Here is a 26236-nt window from a genome sequence, read left to right on the forward strand (position 1 = left end):
ACAGGCTGCAGCTCTATGTAAAATCAGTAGAGCTGCACACACCTACACAGATGGAGATTTTGCCATTCCTCTACGCTTTACACTAATGAAAAGCTGCAGCTTAGTGCTTAATTGCATTGGGTTTTGTTTCAGATCTGTCAGGTCAAACTATAACTAAACAGCACGACTAAAATTAGACTATATGATTTAACTATATTATACACACTTCTGTAAAACTAATCTTTCTCAACTCCTCCACTCCCCAAAGATCCCTTCATTCTTCCCATTCTTGAGAAGGAAAACACTCCATATTTAAATTTCGGACTGTGGGGAAAAAAGTTCATGTCTTCAAACTACCTTCAGACATCAGTCTTACTAAAACATCTGCACTGGAAGTGTGAGCTGCTGGTCTGGCTTTGTTTTGCATGGTAACAAATTAAACCCTAGGGTTTTGGCCTGAAGAGGTTCCCATTTCTGTGCAGAGTTCTGTTTTCATCAAAACACCAACAAAACCAGGAGAAACCAATTTCCTGTTTGATGAAACTGATCTGTGTTGCTGCTTTCTCATTCTCAAGGGACCCACTCACACTCCACCATGCAGTCAGCACTGTTTCTGGGTGAGAAGGTTGGGCCATCTGCAGTAGATTTTGGACTGACAGAAGAAAACAAGGCTGCTTACAAGACAGAAGACCAAACTGCTCCCATCCCCTCTGACTGCTGACTACCTGGCGAACAGATTAAGCTTATCATAAAATGTCTGCAACCTATTTGCTCTAATTACGCTCCAAGTTGAGTGGGCTTCTGCACCCTTTTCATCATGGTGTTTTTTCCAGCATACTCGTGCTGCTGCCCGCTGCCTTTGCTGGAGTTGTACCAGAGTCTGAAGTACTGGACCTCTGTGGCTGAAGAAACAGAGAATGTGCACAGCGGCAGGAAGCGAGGAGTATAGCTGCAGAGGACAGAGAGAGAGGGCTTCTTCCCTGGTCGTGATTGTGAAATGATCTGAGGAACCTGCCAGACAATTTTCCACAGAGTGCACAGAGAAGTCAGCTGGACAGGAGTGAACAGGAGAGGCAACAGAAAAGCCACTTCATCCCTTCTTGCTACTATCTTTCCTCTCTTATGATGGTGGTAGCCCAATGGACAGAAGGTAGTGAAAGGAACATAAGGAACACCTACATTGCCTTTTGGGTAAATATCCCTTGAAAGACCTTGTTTAGGTCAGAATCTGCAAACAAACTACTTATTTAGCTGTGGGTTATGACCTGATGAGCTTTGAGCACCTTTGCTTCTACATTTTCTTTTTCCTCTCAGCAAACTCAGGGCAATTAACAGATGACCATCTCTGAACACTTGAAAAATCATGCAAACTGCATTTTATACAAAATACTTGCTTCATATTGAAAGAGAAGTAAACAATATTGTTTAAAATGTTGAAAGGAACAGTACTTATTCTTACAGAGAATATGCTTTGCAATATTCTCTGGCCTGGGTAGAGTGAATATCACAGTGCAAGTCAAGACAAGGATTTTAAAATAAAATGAAAATAATTGTACACTCCATGCTCAATTGGGAACTGATTCTGAGAGCTAAGAGTCAAATTTGTTTGACGAAGTGACAAACACACCATGTACAATCCATCAAACTCCAAATGCAGAGACACAGTGACTGCCTGATTTTGTCATATTAAGAGCGCTATGCTCCAGTCTGGTTAAATGAATCAGCTTTGACAAGACTTTAGGAGCAACTTAATGATGCTAGGAATCCCGATACCTATTCATAACCCCACAGGCACTAAGGCTAAACCTTACAAGTTAATTGTAGCACAAATTATGTCCTGGGAATGACTTAAGTACTTAAAGGTGATGCTCTGGTGCTTGAAAGAGCAGCTAGGGATAAAACAGTTAATTAAAACAAGCTCTAAGATCTCTCTTCATTTCAACTAACACTCTTCTCTGTATACTGCCATCTTATTTTATCCCTGATGCACTCTTTAAAGAATTTTAATTTTTTGTTCTCTAAGACAAAAGCTGCTTAAATGCTAAGATGTCTGTTTCTAATTTGTGAGATTGGCACAAGTTCAGGAATAATATGTGTGCATGCGTGTCTATGAAAACATCCTGGATGTGTGTTTCTGAAAAGGCAGTGAAGGCAAGATGACACTATTTAATCCATAGGGGTAACTGAAGAACGTTGCAGTAAGAACCTTTTCATTAAGGGATTCAATGGACAGACAGTTATTCCAATAATGGCCTGGTATGATCCAAGTCCCAGTCCTGAAAATGATTCTCAAATCTGCAGGACCAGTCAGGCTTATCAAAGGCCTATGCTAAAATAGTATGAGCCTAAACTCTTTACAAATCTGTGACAACTGGCTGATTAATTTTTCAGGCAGTTAAGGAAGACATGTTCAGCACAAAGTTTTAAACTAGCACTTTGCCTGGGATTGCACAGCTCGAAAAGGATGTTTTCAAACTATGTAAAATCTCAACAAAGGTAAGACAGCCTGCTTTCTATCCTGTCTAGAGACTAAAGGCAAAGCCCAGACTTAACAGTAAAGGGTTTACAGTCATTTAACTAAAGGCTAAACCTATCTGGTGCTGTATTGAGCCTTCTTCATTGTGACGGGTGCCTGCAATGGTTATACTGTGGCCAAAGGACAGCTTGGGCGCTCCAGGGAGAGCCTAAACCTGATCGGCACAGAAAGCTGGAGACTATTTCTACGTCATGTCTATTTCTATTCAGAGCACAGTTTCTGCTCCTCTCAAGCCCTCCAGATGGTTGATTTTTCTCCTCTAATTGCACATATGAACTTTGGCTGGAGGCTTTATTTTCATGACATTCTGAGGTGACCAGGACAAGCCACTTCCAAGAAAAGGAAAAAAAGGGTAACTTGTGCATCACTTTCCAACTTTCCATCAAATTTATTTCAAAAATAGCTCTGTACTTAATACAAAGGAAAGAGTCTGTTTTGGCATAGAAACTTATTTCCTAAAGCCTCAGATGACACCTAGTTGGAAAGGATGAGACATTTCTCAATACTGCATACAGACGTAAAATTACACCTCTGCTTTTCTGGTCTGCACATGTCAAAATTGAATCTGGGTTTTCACCTTCACCCTACAACTTCATTTTTAAAGAATTTCCTCAGAAATGGAGCAGATATACACAGAAAACTTTTCTGCTGGTGGTTTTTGGTTAGTTTTAGGGTTTTCTTCCTCTGCTACAGTTCAGCTTTAAAGGCAAAGGAAACAAGCTATATGGTGAAGAGTTAGAAAAATTCTATACCAGTGAAACATCATTATCCATATTAGCTATCATTTTACTTAAGATTTTTACTTTTGCATCAGAAGGTGTATAGAAGTTAATACATAAGGCCTGGAGAAGAGAGAAAAATGAGTCACTCAGTTCCAAGGACTTGATCCAAAACTCATTAACACTACTGGAAATACTCTTATTCACTTCAACAGGCGTATCAAAAACTACTGATATGGTTAAAAAACACCAGTTGCTGCATGTGTCATTTGTTTAGGTGAAAAAACTTGTACCAGGCTGACCAAGAAAAGCTTCTTTTTCACAATTTTGCATGCAAAGCCATCAGTTAGATGTTAAAACTTTCACATTCTTGTGATGGCTTGGAAACTCACTGTCTGACTCTGGAGTTTGTTAAAGAGTTTTTCTGATGGACTGAATCTGGGCCAAAATTCCACTTTGTAAACAATGAGGTTCAATAATCTTAAAACAACAATCCTCCACCAAAACAAAGCAAAACCCCCAAGCAAGAAGAAACACCGTAAGAAACACTTCAGTAATTGATAAAACCTGTTATCTCCTCATACACACTGTGCCTTATGAACCTTTTTGGTATCACTCTTTGGGTACAAGGTCATAAGGCTTCAAGGAGTAAACTCAGCAAAAGGAGCTTGCACTGATAGAAATGCCCCATCTTCATAAAGCTGTTTGTACAGGTGGGAAACAAACTACTTTGGTGCCAGAAGCCACTTAAAATGCAAGCAAAACTACTGTAGTATCGTGCAAGCTAACATTCCTCTCTGTCAAGCGTCATTCCTACCTAAAAAAACCCTCCTGACATGAAGAATTTACTGACATCATGCTTTTAAATTACCAAACTAAAGGATTTTATCTCTGTTGTGCACTCCATTTTGAAAAATCTTACAGCATCCAGATCCTTTTTTACTCAGCCTTTGCTCTGCTTCCTCTAGCAACAAGCAGGAGAAACTCTACCTGAATTTCCAAAAGCAAAGCAGGAAATACTGGGCCTCAGGGTGACAAATTTTTGAGAAAGCAAATTTCAATGTAAAAAATCTGGACGAGCATGTCTGCGTGCTTCCAGATGTATTTATTTTCCACACAAAATATCTGTAAAAGCCATTTTCCTCAGGCTTTATGCAAACAATAATTACAAATGTTTTTATATTGTTTTTTGAAGTCTTAAAAAGATTTTTTAAAGATAAAGATTTACTAAAATTCCATAGCCCTGCCTATAGCGCTTGCTTCTTGTATCCACCTTCCTCATTCGCTTGTCTTCCTGTACCCTCAGTGAAAAACCAGATCGATTTACATTTCTCTTGTACTTACCATCATGATGTTATGATACCCTCACTAGAAAAAAACCACTCATTTACATTTCTTCTGTATTTAATCATCACGATGTTATGCTCAGATTGTTACCCATAAAAAGTCAAACAAGATTTATAAGAAAAAGAAAAAATACACAGAATGACAACAAGGAATGTTTTTGCCAGTATTAATTAGGCATCAATTCACCGTTGCTTAGTCATGGGTATTTTGCATCCTTCCTCTTGGTTTAGATCCCTGCTTTCTTGTTTTCTCTTCTTCTTTCATGACAGCCAGTCATTTTAACACAGTATATTCACAATAGAACCTCTGTGTATCATCACAGACAAAAAGCCACTGAAGAGACGCTGTAACAGAAGGTGGCTCCACCTGGGAGAGGCATTTTTAAAAATGAATTAATTAGAAATAAATGAGTAAAGTTTCCAAAGGTATCTCGTCCCCCAAAAGGGTTACAAAAAAGGGTTCATGATAGGAGAGCTGCTAAGCAAAAGAGGAGTATCACTGACTGACAGGTGTTGTCCACAGAGCAAGGACCCTCTAATCAAACTTTCCTGTCGCTACAGTAGGTAAGTGCACACCCATGTCTCTCCAAGCTGCTCAGGCTTTGTAAGCATTAATTAATGCTTCATTTAGCATGTACGTCCCAACTCCCTTGCCCAGATCTAATCCAAGTTGTTCCAACTCATCTTGTTCAAAATTTTTATTTGCTTTCTTCTTTTTTGGCTATCGAGATCTGCAGGTTTATGTGGCACAAGATAACACACTAGCAGCCTTTTGACACTTTCCTTAATGGAGATGCTCCTTTTTCAATTTGCCAGTTTTCAATGGCTGCGGGTCTCAGGAGAAGCTGTCTTTTAGTGAGAGCTAGGGTAGAACTGAAAAGCATTTTTCTTATTTAGAAATTAAACCCACTAGAACTGAGGAGCATTTTTCTGATTTAGAAATTAAAAACAAAGAAGAGGAACCAAAACGAACTCTTGTCCACTTTTAAGATGCAGATTCAATTGATGAAAGCATAAAATGGCACTGCCTTGTGAGACAGCATGAAACTAGGTACTAAGAGCTTGATAATTTGCAGTTCTGTGAACTAATTCAAACCTTCAGATTCTACAGGCAAATTTAGCCTGACATTCTGCTGTGGCTGTAGACATTTTGTACACTCTCTTTTTCATACTCCCTTTCTTGCCGTCTTTCCCCTTCCTGTCTGTCAATTACTAGTGGAATCTCAGAGTGCTGGCTGGTGGTTCTCCTCCAGATACAAGAGAGGCACCCACTGAAGAGTACAGGGCATGTTATGATATGTGTTAGTAGCTCTGGATGCCTGGGGACTTGGAGGGATCTTGTAAACTTAGTGAAAATTTCCACGTACAGTATGGCAATTTCTAGATGGCTGGCAAAGCTTCATTACGTCAGTAACTCCTATAGGGTAGCTAAAGAAACGCTTCCCAAGAAAGAATATTGAGAAAGGGTGACGCAGCTTCCAGGAGGGCAGAAGCTCCTATCAAAAGGAAGGACACAGCATAAAAGAACAGATGTTTAGCTTTCTTTGACTAGGCCATTGGAATCGCCATTGGAACTAAAGTTCTTCCTGTCTGACTAAAAAGAACTGCGTAATACATATTAAACACAAAAATATTTTTTTTTCCTAACGAGAAGGCTATCCAACTCCTGAACATCAGGTTTTGGTTTGCATTCACAACAGGCACAATCCTGAAAATCCCACAGAAAAAAAATGCTCGGCTGAAAATTAGGTCTAAAATCCAAAAAACCACAAAATGCAAATCTCCCCCGCCTTGCTGGACCTACATTTCCTCAAAGTTTAAAGTCTTTTCAGTGAATGCGTTCTGAATTAAAATTTGTAAAAAAAAAAAAAAGTCAAAGTTTTCACATGATTTCAGGTTTCACTGGAAAGGCTCTTTACAGATCTAATCCATGTGCTGTTTTGTAGGCAAAACTGTTGCCCTAGTGTCTTTGCAGATGGTAACTGATATGCTGCACACTCCTAAATCAAAGCCCAGGCAACCTATTCAATACTCATACATATGGTGAAATTCTACACTTCAATAATTATACCAAAGTAGTGGATCAAAAACAAACAAAAGAAGGAATAACTAGCATAGTCTACAAGTATTTCAGTTACTAGTTCTGCCCTGGAACTGCACATCATCTTCATGGATACCTTGTGCTGCAAAAAATGGGGTCCACATGCTAGATAAAAGAAACTACTGGTTGTCAGGCAACAGTTTCCTGACCTCCCCCAATAACTGTGGTTCTGCTTAGGAGGTAACTGATTAGAAGACCATGACAGGTGTCATCTTCTTGTTGCATCCTCATGAACCTAAAAGCTCATCCAACCCAAGAGCCCATTTAAAAAAGTACTTTCTCTGGAGAGTCTTGATGAAAAAAAAAGTGTGAAAAGGCTGTGTTAAAGACATATTCCCTAACTTCCTAAGACAGAGAAGAAGATGCAAATGGAGATATGGACATTTGTTTTACTTTTCTGTGGAAGAAGCAGTTGACTTGAACACCCACCTTTTTATTGGTGGAACAGAAGCCCTAGTCTTAGATAGCGGAAATCACAGATTTATTTTTGCCGACTTCTGTATTTTTGTTTGGTTGTCTCTGGTTTGAAACTCAACATTTGTAATCAAGAAAGGAAGAAGAAAAAAAAAGTGAAGCATTATTGAAGAGGAGGTGTTTATGTGCTCTACAATACTTGGGACTGGTTATAATACTGCCTCTGTTCTTCCTCTTTCTCCTTTCTTTTGTCACAGTTGTCACGAATGTCTCTGGCTGCATGAGGCTGCTAGTGTGGGCCAAGAAGCTTTTGTTTGGTTTGCTTTTTAAAGTAGAGAACAGTCAGTCTGTTCTTCTTTCTGTGGCACATCATCAACAATATTACAAAGAACAGGAGGGGGACACTGAAGCCAATTTCTGCTCTTCAGCACAAAGCATGTGGCTGCTATTTTATTTTACAGAAGCTTTCTAGAGAGTGTTTTCAGGTAATTAGGAAAGAACTATACAATTTTTACATAGTTATTCTGATACCTCACTTTTAAAACCATAAAAAACAGTAAGGTGGTATAATGCATAAGCACAAGAGCATACAGAAAATAACCACAGAAAGCAGCTAAAATAGTAAAAGAACAGATACTTTGCAGAAGAACAATCTCCCATCTTAATGAAAACTTTTTTAAAAAAGCCTTAGTGTATTATGTAAATGTAGGCTAGTAGAGTACCTGCAAGTGTAACCAATCACAAACTAAAAGTAGTCCAATTAAAATATAAGTCCTGTCACTGTAAACTTGCCAAAAGTCCTCCTGCAATATTATACACTGAAGAAAAGTTAAGATGCATTCTTAAGATTCCTTATGCTTTACAAATCCACAGCCATGCTCAGCTGGGAAATGTTAAAAAAAAAAAAGGTTGGAATTCTTTTCAGAATAAATGATTTCAAAGTCTTCTGTTTTTCCTTTATAGAACACATGTTGCCTTTTGTCTCTGTCTGTCTTAAAGAAGAATACAATAGTTGAGCAGAGCAGAAGCATTTTAAAGAACAGGCTTGAGTTACTCAGGTCAAATTCTCCCTAAAATGTATGTGTATGCATCTTCAATTATCTTCACATATACGACAGATGGCTGCAATCACCAGCTTATTTGAAGTGTATCTAACACCAACCCCTTCAAAAACTTATTTTACAAGCACCTGATGATGATGTCAAAATGAAACTTTCCTCTAGAGCTGTGAAGTACCCATTTAAAGAAATCAGACTTTTATCATTTTTGGTGGCACTTAAAAGGTATGCTTACCCCATCAAAAGATCCTTTCATGTAGAAAGACTAAGTAAAAAATGATAGGCCCGCTATCTTTAGGAACAGATCAAAGCAATATTTAATGATACAAGCTACTGATAGAGGCAGAAATGCTGTGTTATTTTGTTCAATAGTTTACTAGGGCACTCGATGTGGAGGAAATTGAATTGAATGACAAAAAAAAAATCAAGATGAAAATTTTATTTTTTCTGAAACAATTTAGAGTTACAATGGAAAATAAGCTAAATGGAATAGTGTATCTTTGTTTAGAGTTAGTTGAGCACACAAGGAAGCTGCACCCACTTACATAGAACAGGACTCTGACCCAATGTACCAGCGTTGACATTGATTCTAACTACATTCCTCTACTTAATATTACACTCAAAACCCAATGAATTTCTGCTTACCTACTTCTCTTAATACAGAACAAAGGAAAAATGCTCCAGAGGCACAAGGTGAATCACAAGGTGGTAACCCACAGGGAGCATAATACAACTGATCAACTTCCAACACAAATACTGGGGTATCTCAGTCACCAGTATCTTGCACTGGTGACAGACAACACCCCCCATCATGTGCTTATGTATAGTCTGGATCCATCCATGTATCATTATAATCCTCCTTGTGCAGGCATACAGCCATCACAGTCTCTGTTAAACCTTCCCTTGAAGGAATTCTTTAGCTTCTAGTCACAAATCTGCCTGCGTCTATTCTCTGAACAGAACTACCAACTCCCACGAGTTATATCAAGATATTCTCTATGTGTAATGAAAATAACATTTAAAAAGGCAGCATGGCCCTCATCATAAACAGATATACAACCATGATCCATATATCAACCACTCTTAGTCCACATCTCATCAGGAAACATCTCATGAGAACTGTGATACACAGAATGTAAGTGAGAATATGAGAATCAATATAAATACTGCATTTTGTTTCTAGTTGAGAAATATTTGATTATAAGTGCTCCTTTTGTCCAGCTCACAAAACAAATATAGCACAGTTCAGATATTATCCAACAATTCTGAAACTTTTTTCTTAGAAAAATCAATGAGGTTGGATAAAACCTGCATACCTTCTCTGACAATAAAGAAATGTAAATTGTTATTTTAACTGTAGACTTTGAATGCATACTAGTAAAAGGACTTGTCCAAAAAACAGTAACAACAACAATCTTAGCAGAATGTGATGACAAGTTTCTGTTTAGTGACTCAGATGCCTTCTTCCTCTTTAGTAACTGAAAGTCAACATGCAAGAATTAAAGAACATTTAATTGACTAAGTTTCAGCAAGGATTTATCCAAATATACAGCCCCTCTCTAAACAGGAAATTTTATGAAAGTTCAAAAAGCAATCAGCAAAATTCATGAAGGAAAAATTTACTATGAGCATTTGAGTGCAAAATACATTACCTCAGACTTGGTAAACTCTAGTCACAAATTGCTGGTGAGCTGTGTTTTGGGGAAGTTTTACTGTGTCAGGACATTTGCCCTATTCTTACCTCTTTTCTGTGCATCTCTTTGGGCTGCTGCTGGAGACAAGGTACGAGGTGAGTCTGCCTGCTAGACCTATTCTATGTCTTCAGCCAGAGAGAGTTTTACAACAGCCTCAAATGCACTCTGACCCAGGTTCATAGCCATAATCCCAAATACAGCTTTTTGCTCTCAACTAGATTAGCCATGTATTCGGGGCATATAGAGAAACCCAAGCACTGAAACATGAGACTCACCTGTGCATTCATGTTGTAGTCCTTTCCCATAGTATCCTTTTTCACAGATGCACTCAAACTGGCCAGTGTGAGTGCCGCATTTGCAGCTTGCCATGATGTCGCAGCAGTTTTCATTTGCCTCACAGAGATATGAACAGTGCGATATATCTTCTTGGATATAGCTGCCAGAGGGCAGGTCTGAAATAGTACCAATTTATTAACAAAAGAAATCCAAACAAAAGTCCCCCCACAACCTCACATTCTGTCACTAATGAAATGTTTCTTAGGCTCCAGTTCTAAGCAGCAGTGATGGCAGCATGAAGCAGAGCCTTGCTACACTCAATACATTAAAAAAAACACAACGGTGTTCTTATTCTTGAAAAAGAATCCATGACACAAAGATCCTCACATTTTCTCACTCAGCTTCATTTGAAGCTGCATGACTGCCAAAATACAGTCTTGTTCCCAACAGAAGCCGCTGAGACAGCTTTTGCCAGCTTTGGTGGATGCCATCTTTAGCATCAGGAGAGCATTTGGTCACGACACGTATAACCAGTTGGTCATATTAACAAAAGAATACTTTTCCTTTGGCACATTCACGTAGACCAATTAAACCTTACCTGGAACAAACAGAATGGTGGCAAAACACACTACTTATGTAAAAGTAGCATGATTTTAAAAATTAAATGTAAGAAATAAATGCTAATGGCTAGTCTGATGCATGTTCTAAGCCTCAGTCAAGAAGCACTGGCTTACAAACGAAGGTCTAATCATGTGTTCTCACTTGTTAGTCTAAACTTTCTTTACTTTTCAAGAAGAAATTTTTTCTAAGAATACAGTAGATTAAAAAAGGATAAAAGCACAATCCAAACTCTCTTTCCACCCCTTGCTCTTTCCAGTTTTACTGAATGTATAAGGTCATAAGCATCAATCATATTTACTCTTATATGCAGTGATCTAAGTCAGTTCTGAGCAGGCTAGCTTTTGTTGCTGTATAAAATACCAACACATATTAACGCCTGTCCTAAAGTGTGTACTAGGTGTCTCTTTTGGACAACCACTGTTTGACTACAAGGTTCATCTATTCAAGCAAAAGTTACACTGAGCCAAGACCATAGTCTGTTCTTCGTGGGCAAAATAAAGAGTTGAATGGATCTAAGTATGTATATACCAAAGAGGAGAATTTGGCTCACATTTCGTTGATGATAAGTTAGTCAAACAAATAGTTTATCCTTTTACCTGAGGAATTAACACCTTTGCTAGAAAGTTAGAGGGGAAAGGGAAAAAAAAAAAGGAATCAACGCTATATGAAATGTAGTTACAAGACAGTTATGGAGATCTTTCTATTCAGAACTCTCTGCTCTCTGTAGACTTCTGAGTTTAGTACATTAATACCTTCATGAAGAGCCCTGCGTGCCAGAGCTTCAAACTCGGTAAAACTGTGAAGAAGGTAACAGTGGTCTTCTTTCGGATGGGATGCCATGTCATTCAGTTCTCGGATATTCCCCTGCCATATCCCGAAAGTGAAGATCTCCACTCCGAATTCACGCAAGGATGCTGCAATGGGTCTTGGGTCTCCCCCATTGGAATATCCATCAGTAATGAGAAATATCACCTTTGTGGCATTTCCACGGGCATGCCGTAATATTTGCTGCAAGAGAAAATGAAATTGCATGCCTCAGCAAAGGGTTAGTAGCAGTTGATCTGTACACTACTTCCTCCATGATGTGGCTCCTTTTATTTGAATTATACATCTAGATTAAGTCCTTGCAAGACCTCTCACTATAATTAATATCAACCATCTGCAAGTAGGGCCTGTGGTTAGACAAAGCCAAACACTGCGTCACACTTCAGATGGACACAGTCTGCACAATTACAGAAATCATGACACGATCTGCAATAAGACACTTTTCACACTGACCGATAAAAGTCACCCATGTGTCAGACAGCAATGATCCTGACCAGTGCTTTAGCAACTACGTTCAGGCTGCAGTTTGAATAGGTAATACAAACATTGAAAATCTAATGCAAGACCCATGGGACCAAAGTTCAGATGCTACTAACGGTCTCAGAATCATGGCAGTGATGTGGATGCATATCAGCTTCCAGCTTGGTCCATGTTGTTTTTACATTCAGCACATGAATGCACTTCGATTCCAAATATCTTTGACCATTCAGGTAAGTGAAAACTCACCAAACCCCACTATGAAAATGTGCTGCAAATGTGCTGCAAATGGTAGCACACCCGCTCTCATTATCATGGCTTTCAGTATGTAACTTATGAGCAAATCCTCTACAGTTTGTAAGGCGTAACTAAGAACAAAAAACATTTTATTAGGGATTATTTTGCTCAAAAAAATCTACAGACCTATTGGAAAAATTGTTACTCTTCTCCCAACAAGCATTTGGATTGTTGGTTATTTCAACCTCAGCATAGCATTCCTCATTTGTCCCTGACGAATAGTACTTTTCTCCCTTAGACCAGTCTGCCAAGACCACTTTAGCTTGTCCATCATGGCTTCAAAAACTGCCCGTAATCCCTTCTACCCTGCTTCCACCAACAGCTTTAAGGATCATTCTTTCTAATACTTCATACACAGCATTTGTGACAATACTCAGTAGTGCCTGAGTGAGGACATGCCCCACAGATTCCTGTCCATTTCACCCTTTCAGTGTGAAAGTGCACTAGTGCTATTTACATTTGTTCTTGGTCGACAGGCAGAGCACCTCGAAAATGCATTGTTAATGTGCTGTGGGCTAGAAACCACCCTATGGAGTTACCACTCTCAGAATTAGCCACAGTCTGTCAGATTGTGAGTAGATACGGGACCACCACCAATATCCTCTTGGCGGCCAGGTGCTGTCTGCAGCCCTAAGGCAAGGGATGGCGAAGGTGTATTTTCTCCTTCCCCTGTGGACTTAAGTAGAAGGAATTAGATGCAGATTTTCAACTTGGTAACATGGAAATTACTAACATGTTTATTTCAATAATAGATTGTACCATGCTACAACAGACCACATTTGACGGACCTTCAATACTCCAAAAATCATGCCATTGTATGATGACTAGTAAATGTATTTAAGTCACCTTTAACAAACATGAATTCCAAAAACTGATTAACTGAGTTGAGAAGTTTTACTACAAAATCTTAAAGTAAGACTCAGAGAGTAAAATTGTCTCACTTTAAGCTCAATCAAAAGTTTACAAGTTAGGCCAGTCCAAAGAACCTGCAGAGATTTCATAACCTTTCTCAGTAACCCAGGCCATATTTCAGAACAATTTGATTTTGATTTGGCAATTCATTCATTTCAGGTAGATAATAAACAAAAATGAGCACCCACACCATAAATCAAAGCACAGACCATTGGCACCATGGTCTGAAAGACTGCCAAGCAACGTGTTGCTGTTGGGCTTCATTTTATTAATACTTGTATGCAAAACCCAAAGGGAGTGAAACCAAATTCTCTTGCAGACACAAATACCCTTCATAAACCAAACCTATTGTTCCTCATGTCATTTACACCATAAGTGGAAAACCAGAATGATGTGAAAAACCAGAATGAAGCGGAAAAATAGAATGAAAAGAATCAGGAAGATAAAGACAAGGCAAAAGACAATATGAAGACAAATAGTAGGAAAAAACCCAAATGCCTCATTTCAAAATGCATTCTGAAAGGGATATTCTAAGACAAGTGGCATTGCAGGCAGAGAGGGTAGTGCTATTTATGATTAATGCATATATTTAACATATTTAGCATTAACCGTGCTATTTTAAAATTCAATGCAAGCAACTTAAACGTCTATCCAACTTCTTAAGTATTCAGGATGAAATTTTCCACTCAGGATGTTTGTCTCAAGCTGTTTCAGTGAAACTGGCTTTTATTTCAAAAAACATGATGAGGAAAAACATATGTTCCATTCATACTTATTTGTTTTTTGCAACTGTAGCATCTCTGAGGTTTGCAGAAGGAACTTTCAATCTGCAAATCACATTTATAATAAAGGTGGGATAATAGGCCCCAAATATATGCAAGTTGTGGAACTTATGTAACTGAGAAAGAAACCACAACTTGCACAGACTTAAGAGACATAATGGATATCGCCAGTGCAATTCTCTGAAGATCCCACCTGCAAGCAGCTCGCTCTAGCAGAGTACGATTTCAACTCACGATTATGTCATGACATGCATAGAAAGGGTAACAAAGCTCAATTTTGGCAGGACATGGCTTTGCAATTTCAGTAATATCCTTTCAGCAATGTTTCTTTTGCAGAATGTGCAGCACAAAGCTGCACAAACTTTGCAGATGAAGGTAGTGGGCGGCATTACACATTGCCCTAGTTTTTCAGCAAGTGATACAATAGGTAGCAATCAAACCTCCGTATTTTCCCCCAATACAGGTACACGTCTGCATGGCCAATGAACAAACTACCTTGAGCTCCAGTAGTCTAGCCAGGACAACATGGATCTCAGAAAGGACAATTTAATTCTGATTAGTAAATTAGTAGGGATCTCTGTTTTACAAAACTAGACTGCCACCAATGACTTCTGAAACTGCTGTGCAGAGTACACAAACCCTCCATGTCTTTCCAAGAAAGGTTCCCTGGCTGTTGGTGCCATGAACAATAGCTTACCAAGCCCTCTTAAAAAACATGGATCATCGATTAAAGTGAGTGGGAAGTGTCAGGAAAAGAACATTTTTTGAGGGGCAAATACCCCTTAGCTACACAAGCCTGAGATAAGGCAAGCAGCCAACAGAGCTTTTCTGTCCTCTGCATCTGAGAGGGCCACCTCCTCTTTGGGGCAGCACTTCTGTCACGCACAGACACATATTGAGCTAAGGGGTAAGCGAGCACGAAGTACTCTCTGTCAGGTACCTCTGTTCCTGGTGCCTGACAGACTCAAATACTCGGGCACCAGTGGATCTGAGTAGGGAAGCAGACAGATGAACACACAGGATTGCTACATATTGCCCGTAGAAATCAAAACAAAACAAAGCCACCAAACATCCTGGCCCTCATGTCTTGCAGCTGTAACTCTAGACACAGAATCCCTGCTGTATAACAGCAGAGGAAACGAACAAGGGAAAGAAAGACTCATTCAACATTTAAGGAGGGGGGGGGAAGAGATGTAAGTCTATTTTAAAATCATTTGTATATGTCTGGCCATCCAGTTAGTGTTTTGCTTCTTTCTGTGAAAGCACAGCAACATAATGGATAGGCCACCACCCAGAGCTGCTGACAGTCCAAGTGCCAGCCTGCATTGCTCTGCCTCTTCTCTCCAGTATTTGTGTGGCATTTCACATCATTTTTGTCTCCTTTAACCCTGTTTCACATTCCTCTGTTCTGAGACACCTCTCTCTTTCCCTCTCCAGAAAGCCCTTTTGAAAGCTATTTTTTTTTCCCAACAGAAATTTCATGTATTTTAAAATGTTTGTTCACTTAACCCCTAAACTTGCAAGCACACACAGATGTGGTTCCATGTATTTAACCAGTTCCCATCAACTTCATGGACTGTATTTATGTAAAGGTTATTGTTTTTTCATGACAAGTCTCTGCACTCTTTTCATAAATTGTCAGGTTCTTCAATAAATAAAGCTTAAAAGCCCACTAAACATTACTCGGAAGTTAAAAGGACCCTGAGAACCTATTTCTTTGGTATGAATATCCACATCTGCTTCTGATTTTACCATCAAATGAAACTAAGCACCAGCCATAATTCAAAATAAGGTGCTGAATGACCTGTTTAATTGAGAACACAACCCATTTGGTCACTACTATAAATTAATTATAAGGGATAAGTACAAACAAAACAAGACAATTAATGCTTTCGATGATTGCAAAGACATGCATGGGGCCACTAGAAACACCTTGTATTTGACTGCTTCAGTACCTATTTTCTTGTCTACACTTCTTTCACAGGAGCGATAGATCAGTCGGTTTCAGCAATCCTTCCAGATCTTAAACAAAACATTCTTTTCACATTAGCAAGAAGTTATTACCATCTGTATTGTATTCAATCTCTGTTTAGTGTGTACAAATATCTGGCAGACTCACCATTTTCTTTGTGCCAATAACAATCCTTAAGAATTAAAAAATGAAGTCTTGTGCAACAGAAAAGCTGTCGTAAAAAATACTCCTCTAGAAATTTACAAAATACTCCTCTAGAAATTCACTACTACAAGGCAAAATGAAATCCTACCTGTATGGTCACAAAAACAGCTAAACCTCTAACTTCTGTGTTTCTAATGTTGAATTTTTAATACAAAATCAGGGGATGCGTAGCCCCAAAACCAAAGACTTCTTCAGCCATTTGACAGCCGCAGCAATGACGTTGTCAAAGGTTCTTTGTTACTGGCTTGATTACGTGTTCTGCATTTAATAAACACGTGATCATGGGCCTAATTTCTGTCCTTACTCAGTGTTTTGCTTTTAAAGAAGGTTCTGGCCATACAGAATGGGCTATTAACATATCTGTCTAAAGGGAAACAAACTGAAATGGGTTAATCTGTCTCACTTTACAAACTAAACCTTAGATAACATCAGACAGCCACAGGATCCTTGCCAGGAGAAGCTTGCCTTAAAAGGTTTAAGTTGGAACCCAGCTTTCAAAATAACATTATCCAAGCATTCATCACAAAAATCACACTGCTACTTGTATACCTTGTAGGGAATACGCTACCTAAGGGCTACAAAGGAAACGTTATTTGTCATAGGTCAGGAAGAACCATCACTGCACCTCAGAAGCAAAACATAAAGCCCTCCATTAAAAAGCCATTCAGCTCTGCTATGACAGTAGACCACTTACACTGAATTTGTTTTTACCCTAGGAATTTCCTAAAACCTACACACCATGGGATGAGTTCTGAATAGAACAAGATGATTCTTTTTCCCAGAGGATCCCTTATTCCCTATAAAATAAATAATTCCCATTTTATAATATTACAGAATTAATATAACTATATATAATACAACACAGTAACTATGAAATCTATATTAAAATGAATAAATTATACTTTATTACAGAAAACACTGCACAGATTTGACCTATATATTCAGCAGAATATTAAAACAGTATGTCTTCATTTCTCACGGATGGCTTCAGAAGGGGATCTGCATGTCATTAACAAAGAGAAATCGCAACATTAAATCCTGCAAAGTTCACCCTTTGTTTCGAGGTTCCTTTGCTTTCATCCTTTCTGCAGGTAAAAAAGTCCAAATCTGGCAGGAAATTTTATGTAAATAAATATTCTTGAAATTAAAAAAAAAGTCAGTACTGGGGTCAACCATAGCTTTTGGTGGAGTTGAGGCATCTTATCACTGAATCCTGAGCAACCCTAAGGAAGTTGGTTATCTCACATAAATAATGCAAACCTATGGCATGACAAATGTTCCCCTAATCATGATACAAATGTTATTCCTCTACATAAAAGAGCTGGCTATACCTCCTCTGCCTTTTCTCTGAAACAGCAAAGGTCTGATTTCACCACCTTTTCTTTTGGTCACTGAACACTGCTACTTTCACTCTTTGCTACTTCATGCTTTGAGTGTTCCACTCAAAAAATCTTATCTCCTCTTCACAGTTTGTTGCTCCTTTCAGGAGAGGAACTAAAAGATATTAGCTCCACAGTTCCAAAACCAGAGGTTTTGGTTTCCAATTGTTAACTTTCACCACCTTCTTCTGCACTGCTACATGAGATCTACAGAATCGAGAAGAAATTAACTAAAATAAAAACTTTCCTGGAATACTCCCCTAGCAGGAACTGCACTCATAATTCAGGGAAAATATATATGTATAGGATTAATCTGGGTAGTTAAATAGTGCTACAAGTAATAGGCTGTTGAAGATAACAACCAAAATTTTAAAAATAAGAAAAAAAGAAAGGTTATTTAAGCTACAGTGACTTCATGCTGGTCTAGCCTTGTATTACAATGACTTTCACTTCAGTTAAATAATGTACTGGCTCTACAGATTATTTTCTCATGATTAATTTATGCAACAATATAATCAAAATCACGCCCTTAATCTATGCATGTATCTTTTCACCTTTCCTATCCCTCTCATCCCCTTCATCTTCAACCTTCATCTCTTCTTTCCACAGTGTCACTCTCTCTGCAGTTAGTCATCTTCCACTTCTCTTTTATGCTTTTCCAATTTACACGTGTTTTTTGCATAATTTAGAATGACTTTCCAATCTCTTGATAATATCAAAGTGCAAGAATCCTAAGTAAACTGGGGTTTTTTTTTGCCTAGCCACCACTCTTACATAAGAGTTACTTATCTAAGTAACTGGCAGGTACGACCTGAGTCAGTCTCACAACTGAGTCAGATATCCTCACTCTATAGATCAAAGCACACAGGTAAAAAAGCCAGGCATGCTCATGGTGAGGAAATGTAAGGACATGTCATCTGAGGAAAGACTGACAGAACTAGTATTGTTCAGCCTGCAGAAAAGAAGGCTTGAGATCCTCTTACACAGGTAGATAAATACTTAATGAGGTGGAGAGTAAAGAAGGTGGATCCAGACCCTTCCAATTGGTAGCATGAGCCAAGAGGCACAAACTGAAGAACAGTTTGTATACAAATGGAAATAAATGGAGGAAACAACATTTCTACTAAAAGGGTGATCAGCCATTGAAGTAGGTTTCCCAGAGAGGCTTTGTGGGATCTCCATCCTTGGAGATACTCAAAACCCAACCAGACACAGTCTTGAGCAACCTGCTCTTGTAGACCCCACTTTGAGGAGGGGTGTTGGACTAGACGGGCTCCAGAGGTCCTTTCCAACCACAATTCAGTAATTCTGTGGCTTTGTGATATGAGAAGAACATATCTGACTTCCAGTTCTTAGCATTTATTATTAACCCAACCTTTTTCCCTCTTTCTACAGCATGGATTCTGCCTGTAATGCTTGTGCTACATTTTCAATTCTTCAAGTACCATTGCAGTTTAAAAGTGTCATTTCATGCGTATTGTACAGTTTGAAAAATGAGTCAACCATTCTTACCTCAGAGAGCAAAGCTATGCACTCAAAGTCTAAGACAAACATCTTCACATTGCCTAAAGACTATTTCTTCCCTCCACCAGCCCTCTCAAAAAAAAAAACCAAACCCAAACCACCACTGCCTTTGCAATGACAGGAGCTACTACACAGAATTTTGACCTACACACTTGTTTCACACGAGTGCTTCGACTGTTGGATCTGGTGACTTGAAATTCGGTGGCTTGCAGTTTTGAGCTCTGAATTAGAGCAAACAGAATGTACTTAGTTTCCAGGAAACAACTAATATACATATCCTTCATCTTCTATCATTCTGAGGTGTTCTAAACAGGACATTAAAAGACAAGGCATGTTATATGCCATTTCCTCATCTCTTGGTGCTGTACGACCTTTTAACATGTTTATCAGGACTTTGAAAAGTTGCTGAAGGTCTTATATGCTGCTGCTGTGTGCTATATTCAAAATACTGTCATGCTAATAGATCTCACTTTGATTTGAAAAATGAAAAATCCTAGCTTTCTTCAGGTATGAGCAATTTCCATCATTAATATAACCAAAATGTTACTTGATTTCTCTGGTACCACTCTGTTCTTTTGCTAGTAATAAAAAAAGAACTCAAAAATATTTTACTGAATACGTAATTAATCTTCATGTATTTTCAGACCAAGCATTCACACCACTATTGACTAGTGCATCTGCCAAATATTTGTTTCTTTTGTGATTGTTTTAAACATTCATTATTTTAAAAAAAGCAGGAAAAAAAGCTGAACAGAATAATTAATTCCAAAAGGACAGACACAATTCATGACCTGGCCCATCTACTGCCAGCTGTCACTGCTTGATTATCTTTTGAATATCTTCTTTTGCTCCAGGACTGCTAGAATTGAGCAATGTGAACACACAGTTATCACTGGTAAGAGCTGTCCCAGCCTAACTGGGTGTGGGGGAGTGTTTGGGGGAGAAATAGCACAGACAATTGGACACTCCGCTTTGCTGTTTATACTGCATAAGCCCAGTGGAGCACCACGGCTCTGAATGCTAAAGCTTTTTACAGGCTGTTGATCAGATTTAGGAAGGTTCTTCATCTTCCTGGTTGAGGTTGCCCGAGACTCTGAAACAGAGGGGACATCATCATTTTAACAAGAGCTTTTGTTTTGAACTGCATTAACATCATAGAGAAGGAAGCAGCTCAAAGAGTTGAACAGGGTCCTGGTCACCCAGAGAGCCTACCTGCTGCTAAAGGCAAAAGTACATTTAATTTCTGCACCTAGGACAGTTAGAAAATTCTGAGCACCACAAACATTCTGTCTTGCCTGCAAAATCTAACTTTCAAATTCCAGTAACGAGTGGAACTGGAGGACAAAGGCTAAAAATGTGTCACAGAACATTTAAAATATATTACATACAGAATATTAATGCTGAGGTTCGTGTCAGGAAATACTACTAAATAAGATGTATTTTGCTGGAAAGGCCTCCCCTAAGTCTAGGAAATTAATTAAAAATTAAAAAGAAAAGTTTATTTTGTCCTGCCTTCTTCAAAATTTGAATGCCTCAAATCTATTTCTTACTCAGAAAAAATCGCTCAGTAGCTTTTCTGGTTTGTCTTTGTGTCTCTGGAGCAAAGCATATAATAAGACTGGTTTCTCCACAAAGGTGCTAACTCTAAAGGACTGGGGATCAGAGGGTACTTACTGTCAGACCCGTCCAGCAAAGGCTCTGAGACAAGAGGACAAGAAATGGTTTTCCTGGGAAAAGTAATCTCTATTCCTGAAACATTTATGAAAACATCACCCAGATACCATAGTGATGAAAGGTTTTGTTCACTGTGCTGTTAGTTCTGCTATTGTATCAGCGAGACGTGTTCATTCCTGCAGCAATGTCTCGTTTCTCACCTTTCCTCTGCCTCTGTATGTTACACTGGGAAATGGATAAAGGTTTGTGGTACTATGCTACAAATAAAGAGTGTGCCTTCTCATGGAGGTCTGTCTTCACAGATGCAACACAGTGGATGCCGGCACACCTCTCTCTCTTTGCATCCCCAAACCTCCTCTCCTCCTTACTTCACTCATGGCTGGTTGACAGAACAAAGTTCAGGAAGGCCACTGTACACCATGCAGTGCAGATCCTTCCAGGCAGAAACATCCATCTCAGCTCTCAGAGCTATAAGTTATGAAAAATGTCAGATATGCTCTGATCATATGACCTTGTAAGGTTTAGAATTAGACCAGCTTCCTGTAGCCGAGGGAAATGAGCTGGAATAGGTACATGATGGCAAGACAAGGAACAACTACCCAGTAATAGGAGTTTCCTTGCTGGTAGTGCCCAACTCAGCAATGGGGGACATAGAACACCCTTCTTCATGCCAAAAGGAGCGTGTTCTCCTGTGGTTGCCCTCTTTTTTCCAAAAAGTTACAGTTCTTTGCCTTCATGTTTTTATGCTTAGCACATAACAACAACTCGAGAACATCAGCCAGACTAGAATATGTTAACACCAGTGGAATGGATCAAAATGAAAGGGTCTTTCATAAAAACGAAAAGCAGACTTCAGATGACTAATTTCCAAAACTTCAGTAAAATCCACACCATTACTAAAATATACTGGCTATTTGCACAGTTCCTTGGGATCTCTCTTAAACACTGTAACAGTTTTCCTACTTCTGAAAAGCCCCCAATGTACATGTGGCATCTCTATCCAAAGCAGATGGGAAAGTCAAAAGTATCAGCTCATCACTGTATCACTCAACTATATCCCACACAGCATCACCAACAGGTACTTTTTATAGGTGGAATTCATAAAGCACTCTATGCAGTTATGCGAGGGATCAAACAGTATACCCGTAACAATCATTTCAGTCTTAAAACTTCATGAAGGACATTCAGAAAGCAATCAACTGGAAGCTAATAGAACTCTACGCACTTTCCACAGAACTTCAAGATTTTCATGGAGACCATGATTTGGATTAAATATACCATGTCTTCCATGTCTTCAGAGTTCTTCCTTCTGCTGTCTAGAACCGCAAACACCTTTGGATACTGCTGATCAAACTCATAGTAGTGCAATAAGTAAACAATATGCCATAATGAGCATCTCAAAAATTAAAGAACAAAAAGAGAACTGTAACTTCAAGACCTTTTGTGGGCTAATTCGCCATTCTCTGAGACACCAAGGTGCATGAGCAAATTACTTGGCCAGGAGATGTGCAAAAGTGTAAGCACAGATGGTAACTTGAATGCCTTTGACCCAGGTTTTAGTAAACCATAAACTTTGCATGAGAGTATTGTAAACCAGTCCATCTCATAACAATTCTTTTTATACAGTGTTTTGCATTGCTGTTACTTATCCCTAGCACTAGTATGAACATATTGTTGGAGTATATTCAAAGGTATAAAAACTATAATTTGGGAGGGCACGCAGTCCAAACTGTTAAGGAGAACTGGCAAGTGACTTTTTCAAGCCACGAGAAACAATTTTTTAAAAAGCAATGAAGAACAGAATACTCACTAGTATGTTTTGCCTTTTTTTTTTTTTTTTTTTGGTCAGAACTACCAGTTGTATTGCTTCTAGGGATACCGGAGAAGGAAGAACACGGCAAGTAAGGGAGAGGAAGCAGGTGTTTAATTCAGGGTCTAGAGATAGGCCGTGTATCTGAAAGAGTGGTCAGGCACTGGAACAGCCTGCCCAGGGAGGTGGTTGAGTCACCATCCCTAGAGGTGTTTAAGAAACGTCTAGATGTGGCACTTCAGGGCATGCTCTAGTGGCAGAGATTGTAGGGCTTTTTTGTGTGTGTATGTTGGACTCGATGATCTCAAAGCTCCTTTCCAACCATGAAGATCTATGATTCTATGACCTGCAGCTTTCTACATACTCAGTGGAGAGGCAGACACTGGAATAAATGGCTTCAGCACACCTAACGCAGAACTGCCATAGAGGCGCTGCACATGGGGATGACCCTACCAGTGGTCTCTACTGGGATACAGACTCCCAGGATGAGGCGCTTCAGTCTGTGCCTGAAGCCAGGCTGTCTCTTCTGTACCTCACACTAATGAACTCAGTCTTCCTCGTTGACCTGATGAGACAAAACGGTACGTAGCTGTATCCTTCAGTGCTTCTTGTGATACACATATTTTAGCATTTTAAAAACAAATTACACTGAAGTTAAAGGGAAGATAATAAATGGCTAATCTGCTAAATGCCAGACTTCAAAATCACATGCTTCTGCTTAGGCCAAAACGCAGGACAAAATTTTGTGAGCACAAACAGACCGATTTTCAACCAAAAAAATCTTAACTCTGCTTAGCCCCATATATGATGACAAACAGACCAATTTTTGCCTGTCCCAGCCGAAAAGCCAGAGAAAAAATGAACTACTTAATAACTTCTTAAGGAAGCCCCATTTCAGACTAGGTTTAAATACAATGAACAATGTGCAGATGTGTATCTTGCCTCTGACCCTGCTGTATTAATCTTGTGAGCAAATCCTATGCAAGGCTGCAGTATGCAGGACAAGTACTTTTCAAAAACACTACACATTAAAAGCGGTGATTTAGAGCTGACACCAATGATGGCTGACAGAAACTGCACTCTCAATTTGCTCAGTAATTGTTAACAACCAGCCCTGCAATTTCAAAGGTGACCACAGAGGTAAACCAGGTTGACTTCAGTTTTTTTCACTGTAATCTTTAATATAGACTCCAAGGCCCACTGATGACAACTAGTCAGTTAGCTGTAACTGACCTCAGCCATCATCAGATGTTTAGAGCACAATGCCAGACACAGACTAGAATCTGCTGCTCTCTCATTATAAGCTGATGATTTTGCAGAGGTCATAGGAATAAAAATCCATAAACACATTCTTGACAAACAGACAACATACGTGACTCCAAATGCTCATCTTCTCAGTGAGAGGGTACTACTTTTTTAAAATAAAAAAAAAATTAAACCACTTACATGGTAAGAAAAGATTTTAAAGTTCCTTTACTTCAACTATTTTTTGTTTTTAAAAAGCCCATTATCCTAGTGGGTAACAATGCTGAATTTTGTACTTTCATGCTTTTGACACAGAGAAGAAAGAAAGCCACCATTACTTATTTAAACAAGCATTAAATAAGCATTAGAACTGTTTATCCTAGATTGATATGTGCTTACATTCTTTTCAGGGCCATTTTTTTCACGTTTGTTAATTGGACGACAACAGAACACGGAATGCAACATGCTGGTTGGCCATTCATCATGCTCCCTCAAGATCAGGTTAGATATAAAAAACAGATTTTAAAGACCAAATAGTCAGATAATGTGTCACCTGATTCTGTAGATGCTGTGACAGACCTTCCACTTACATACACCACTGACTTCTATGGAGTGAAGATAAATTACAAAAGCATAAAGCCCACCTCTTTATGCAAAAATTATTACAAAAGAGCAACTCCCAAAAGCTCCCTCAGCTATTGCATTGTCAAGTTGTTGGTAGCAATTGACTTGTCTGTTTAAGGCTGCCTCTGACTTCAGCTCAAGAGCCGTGCACACCTACAACTTTCAAGTACAGTCTCCCATTTTACTTCCACTGGAAGACAGAATCAAGCCTGTCTTCTTAGAAGCAGTTATTATTATTTTGTCAAGAAGCTGCCACATGCAGTAGTTTAAATAATTTGTATTTTCATCTTTTTTAGCCCACAACAATCAGTGCAGCTTCAGGATGTTTAAACTGCCCATCAGCAAAGATGGCACATCAATGCTGGCGCATATGTAACTTTGAGTCTTGGGTGCAAAGATAAGAACACACCATTAAACTTCCACTGCTGTATGACGATCCCTCATTTCTATTTTGCGACAGATCTGGCAACAAATGCACATCCTACCCACAATGTGCAATGGGTGCTGCTACCAGTGGTTATCTTTCAGGATCAGAAGATCTAATCCAGGTGCCTACAGCTGGCATATTCAGCACTTCACACTACTGAACTCTTTCGGCTTCAGATGCATTTCTTAATTAGCAGCAGCAACACTTGCCCAAACCTGTTTGTACCTTCTTCAGTTCTACTTCAGTTCTTCCTCACTGTCACAATAGCTCTGCAGCTTTCCATAATGCAATAACCAACCTGCTCAACATAAAATGCACGTAGTTTGTGCTGTCCCAGAAAATCACGATGTGAGAAACTTAAGCCAAAGAATTTTGAATGAGCTTAGTTTCTTCTCCTTTCTCAGACTGCTTACACAGGCCTTAAAAGAAAAGACCGCTGAACATGAGCAGAAGTTAATACCTCTAAATAACTGCTATTACAGATATTTTGTTATGCTAGGTATGTTTTATGTAACTCAACATCTGTTCTTCCTAAGATCATAGAATGGTTTAGGTTGGAAGTGACCTTAAAGATCATCTAGTTCCAACTCCCCAGAAGCACAATCTCAACACATAGCAAGTGTCACAAGCCACATATGTTAATCCCCTTTGAGGGATGTTCTGTGGATCTGAAAACAAATTTTGAACAACTTCATGCCTTAACTCTTTCCCTATTTTAAAATCAATGACTTTAGATGCCATAAAAGACATGTGAACCATACATGATTTCACTGCATGGAAAATACCATCAAAAAAGTTGTCATCAAAAAGTATCTGCAACAGAGCTGTTACTAACTCTGACCTCATGAAGCAGACCTTGATATGTTTTGTGGTAAGGTCAAAGTGGCCTACGTCTGCGATCTAGTTTTAGAAGCAGAATACAGGGGGTGGGGTTTGACTGGTACTCTCTAAAGGTCCGGATTCAGTACCCAGTTTCCTACTGTTCCTTCATACACTAAGAAGTGAAGTGAAATCCACAGACTTCTTATGAACTGCAATTATGAATAGCAGTAATCACATACAAAAATTAAAAAGTTATAGCAGCTGGAAGGTTTGCCCAGAGGCCATAAAACTTTACTGGTGAGCAGGAAGGTGCAAGTAGTATTTCTTACAGTCATTAAAAACTACATTTTGGTGAAAGTAAACTTACATTTGAAAACATTCTAGTACGTGTGTAGATGAGCTTAACAGTGATAATGTATAAATAAAAATGTCGCTGAAATGTTATTAAACCTGACTGTCAGAATCCAAGCCTGAAAAAATTCCCTTCACTGGGGGTTTTTAACTAGCAAGCATGACAA

At 38.9% G+C, this 26236-nt stretch overlaps 1 protein-coding gene across 1 annotated transcript in view; it reads right to left on the minus strand.

The window, feature by feature from the left end:
• Positions 1–26236, minus strand: part of SVEP1 (sushi, von Willebrand factor type A, EGF and pentraxin domain containing 1) — a 134931-nt gene that overhangs the window by 102957 nt on the left and 5738 nt on the right. The window contains exons 2-3 of the mRNA XM_063319541.1: positions 11497–11752; positions 10123–10299 (exon numbers count right to left, since the gene is read on the minus strand). Coding sequence (XP_063175611.1) covers positions 10123–10299; positions 11497–11752 — 433 coding nt within the window. The remainder of the gene's footprint in view (positions 1–10122; positions 10300–11496; positions 11753–26236) is intronic.

This window comes from Chroicocephalus ridibundus, chromosome Z (assembly GCF_963924245.1).
Source record: "Chroicocephalus ridibundus chromosome Z, bChrRid1.1, whole genome shotgun sequence".
Classification (NCBI taxonomy): domain Eukaryota; kingdom Metazoa; phylum Chordata; class Aves; order Charadriiformes; family Laridae; genus Chroicocephalus; species Chroicocephalus ridibundus.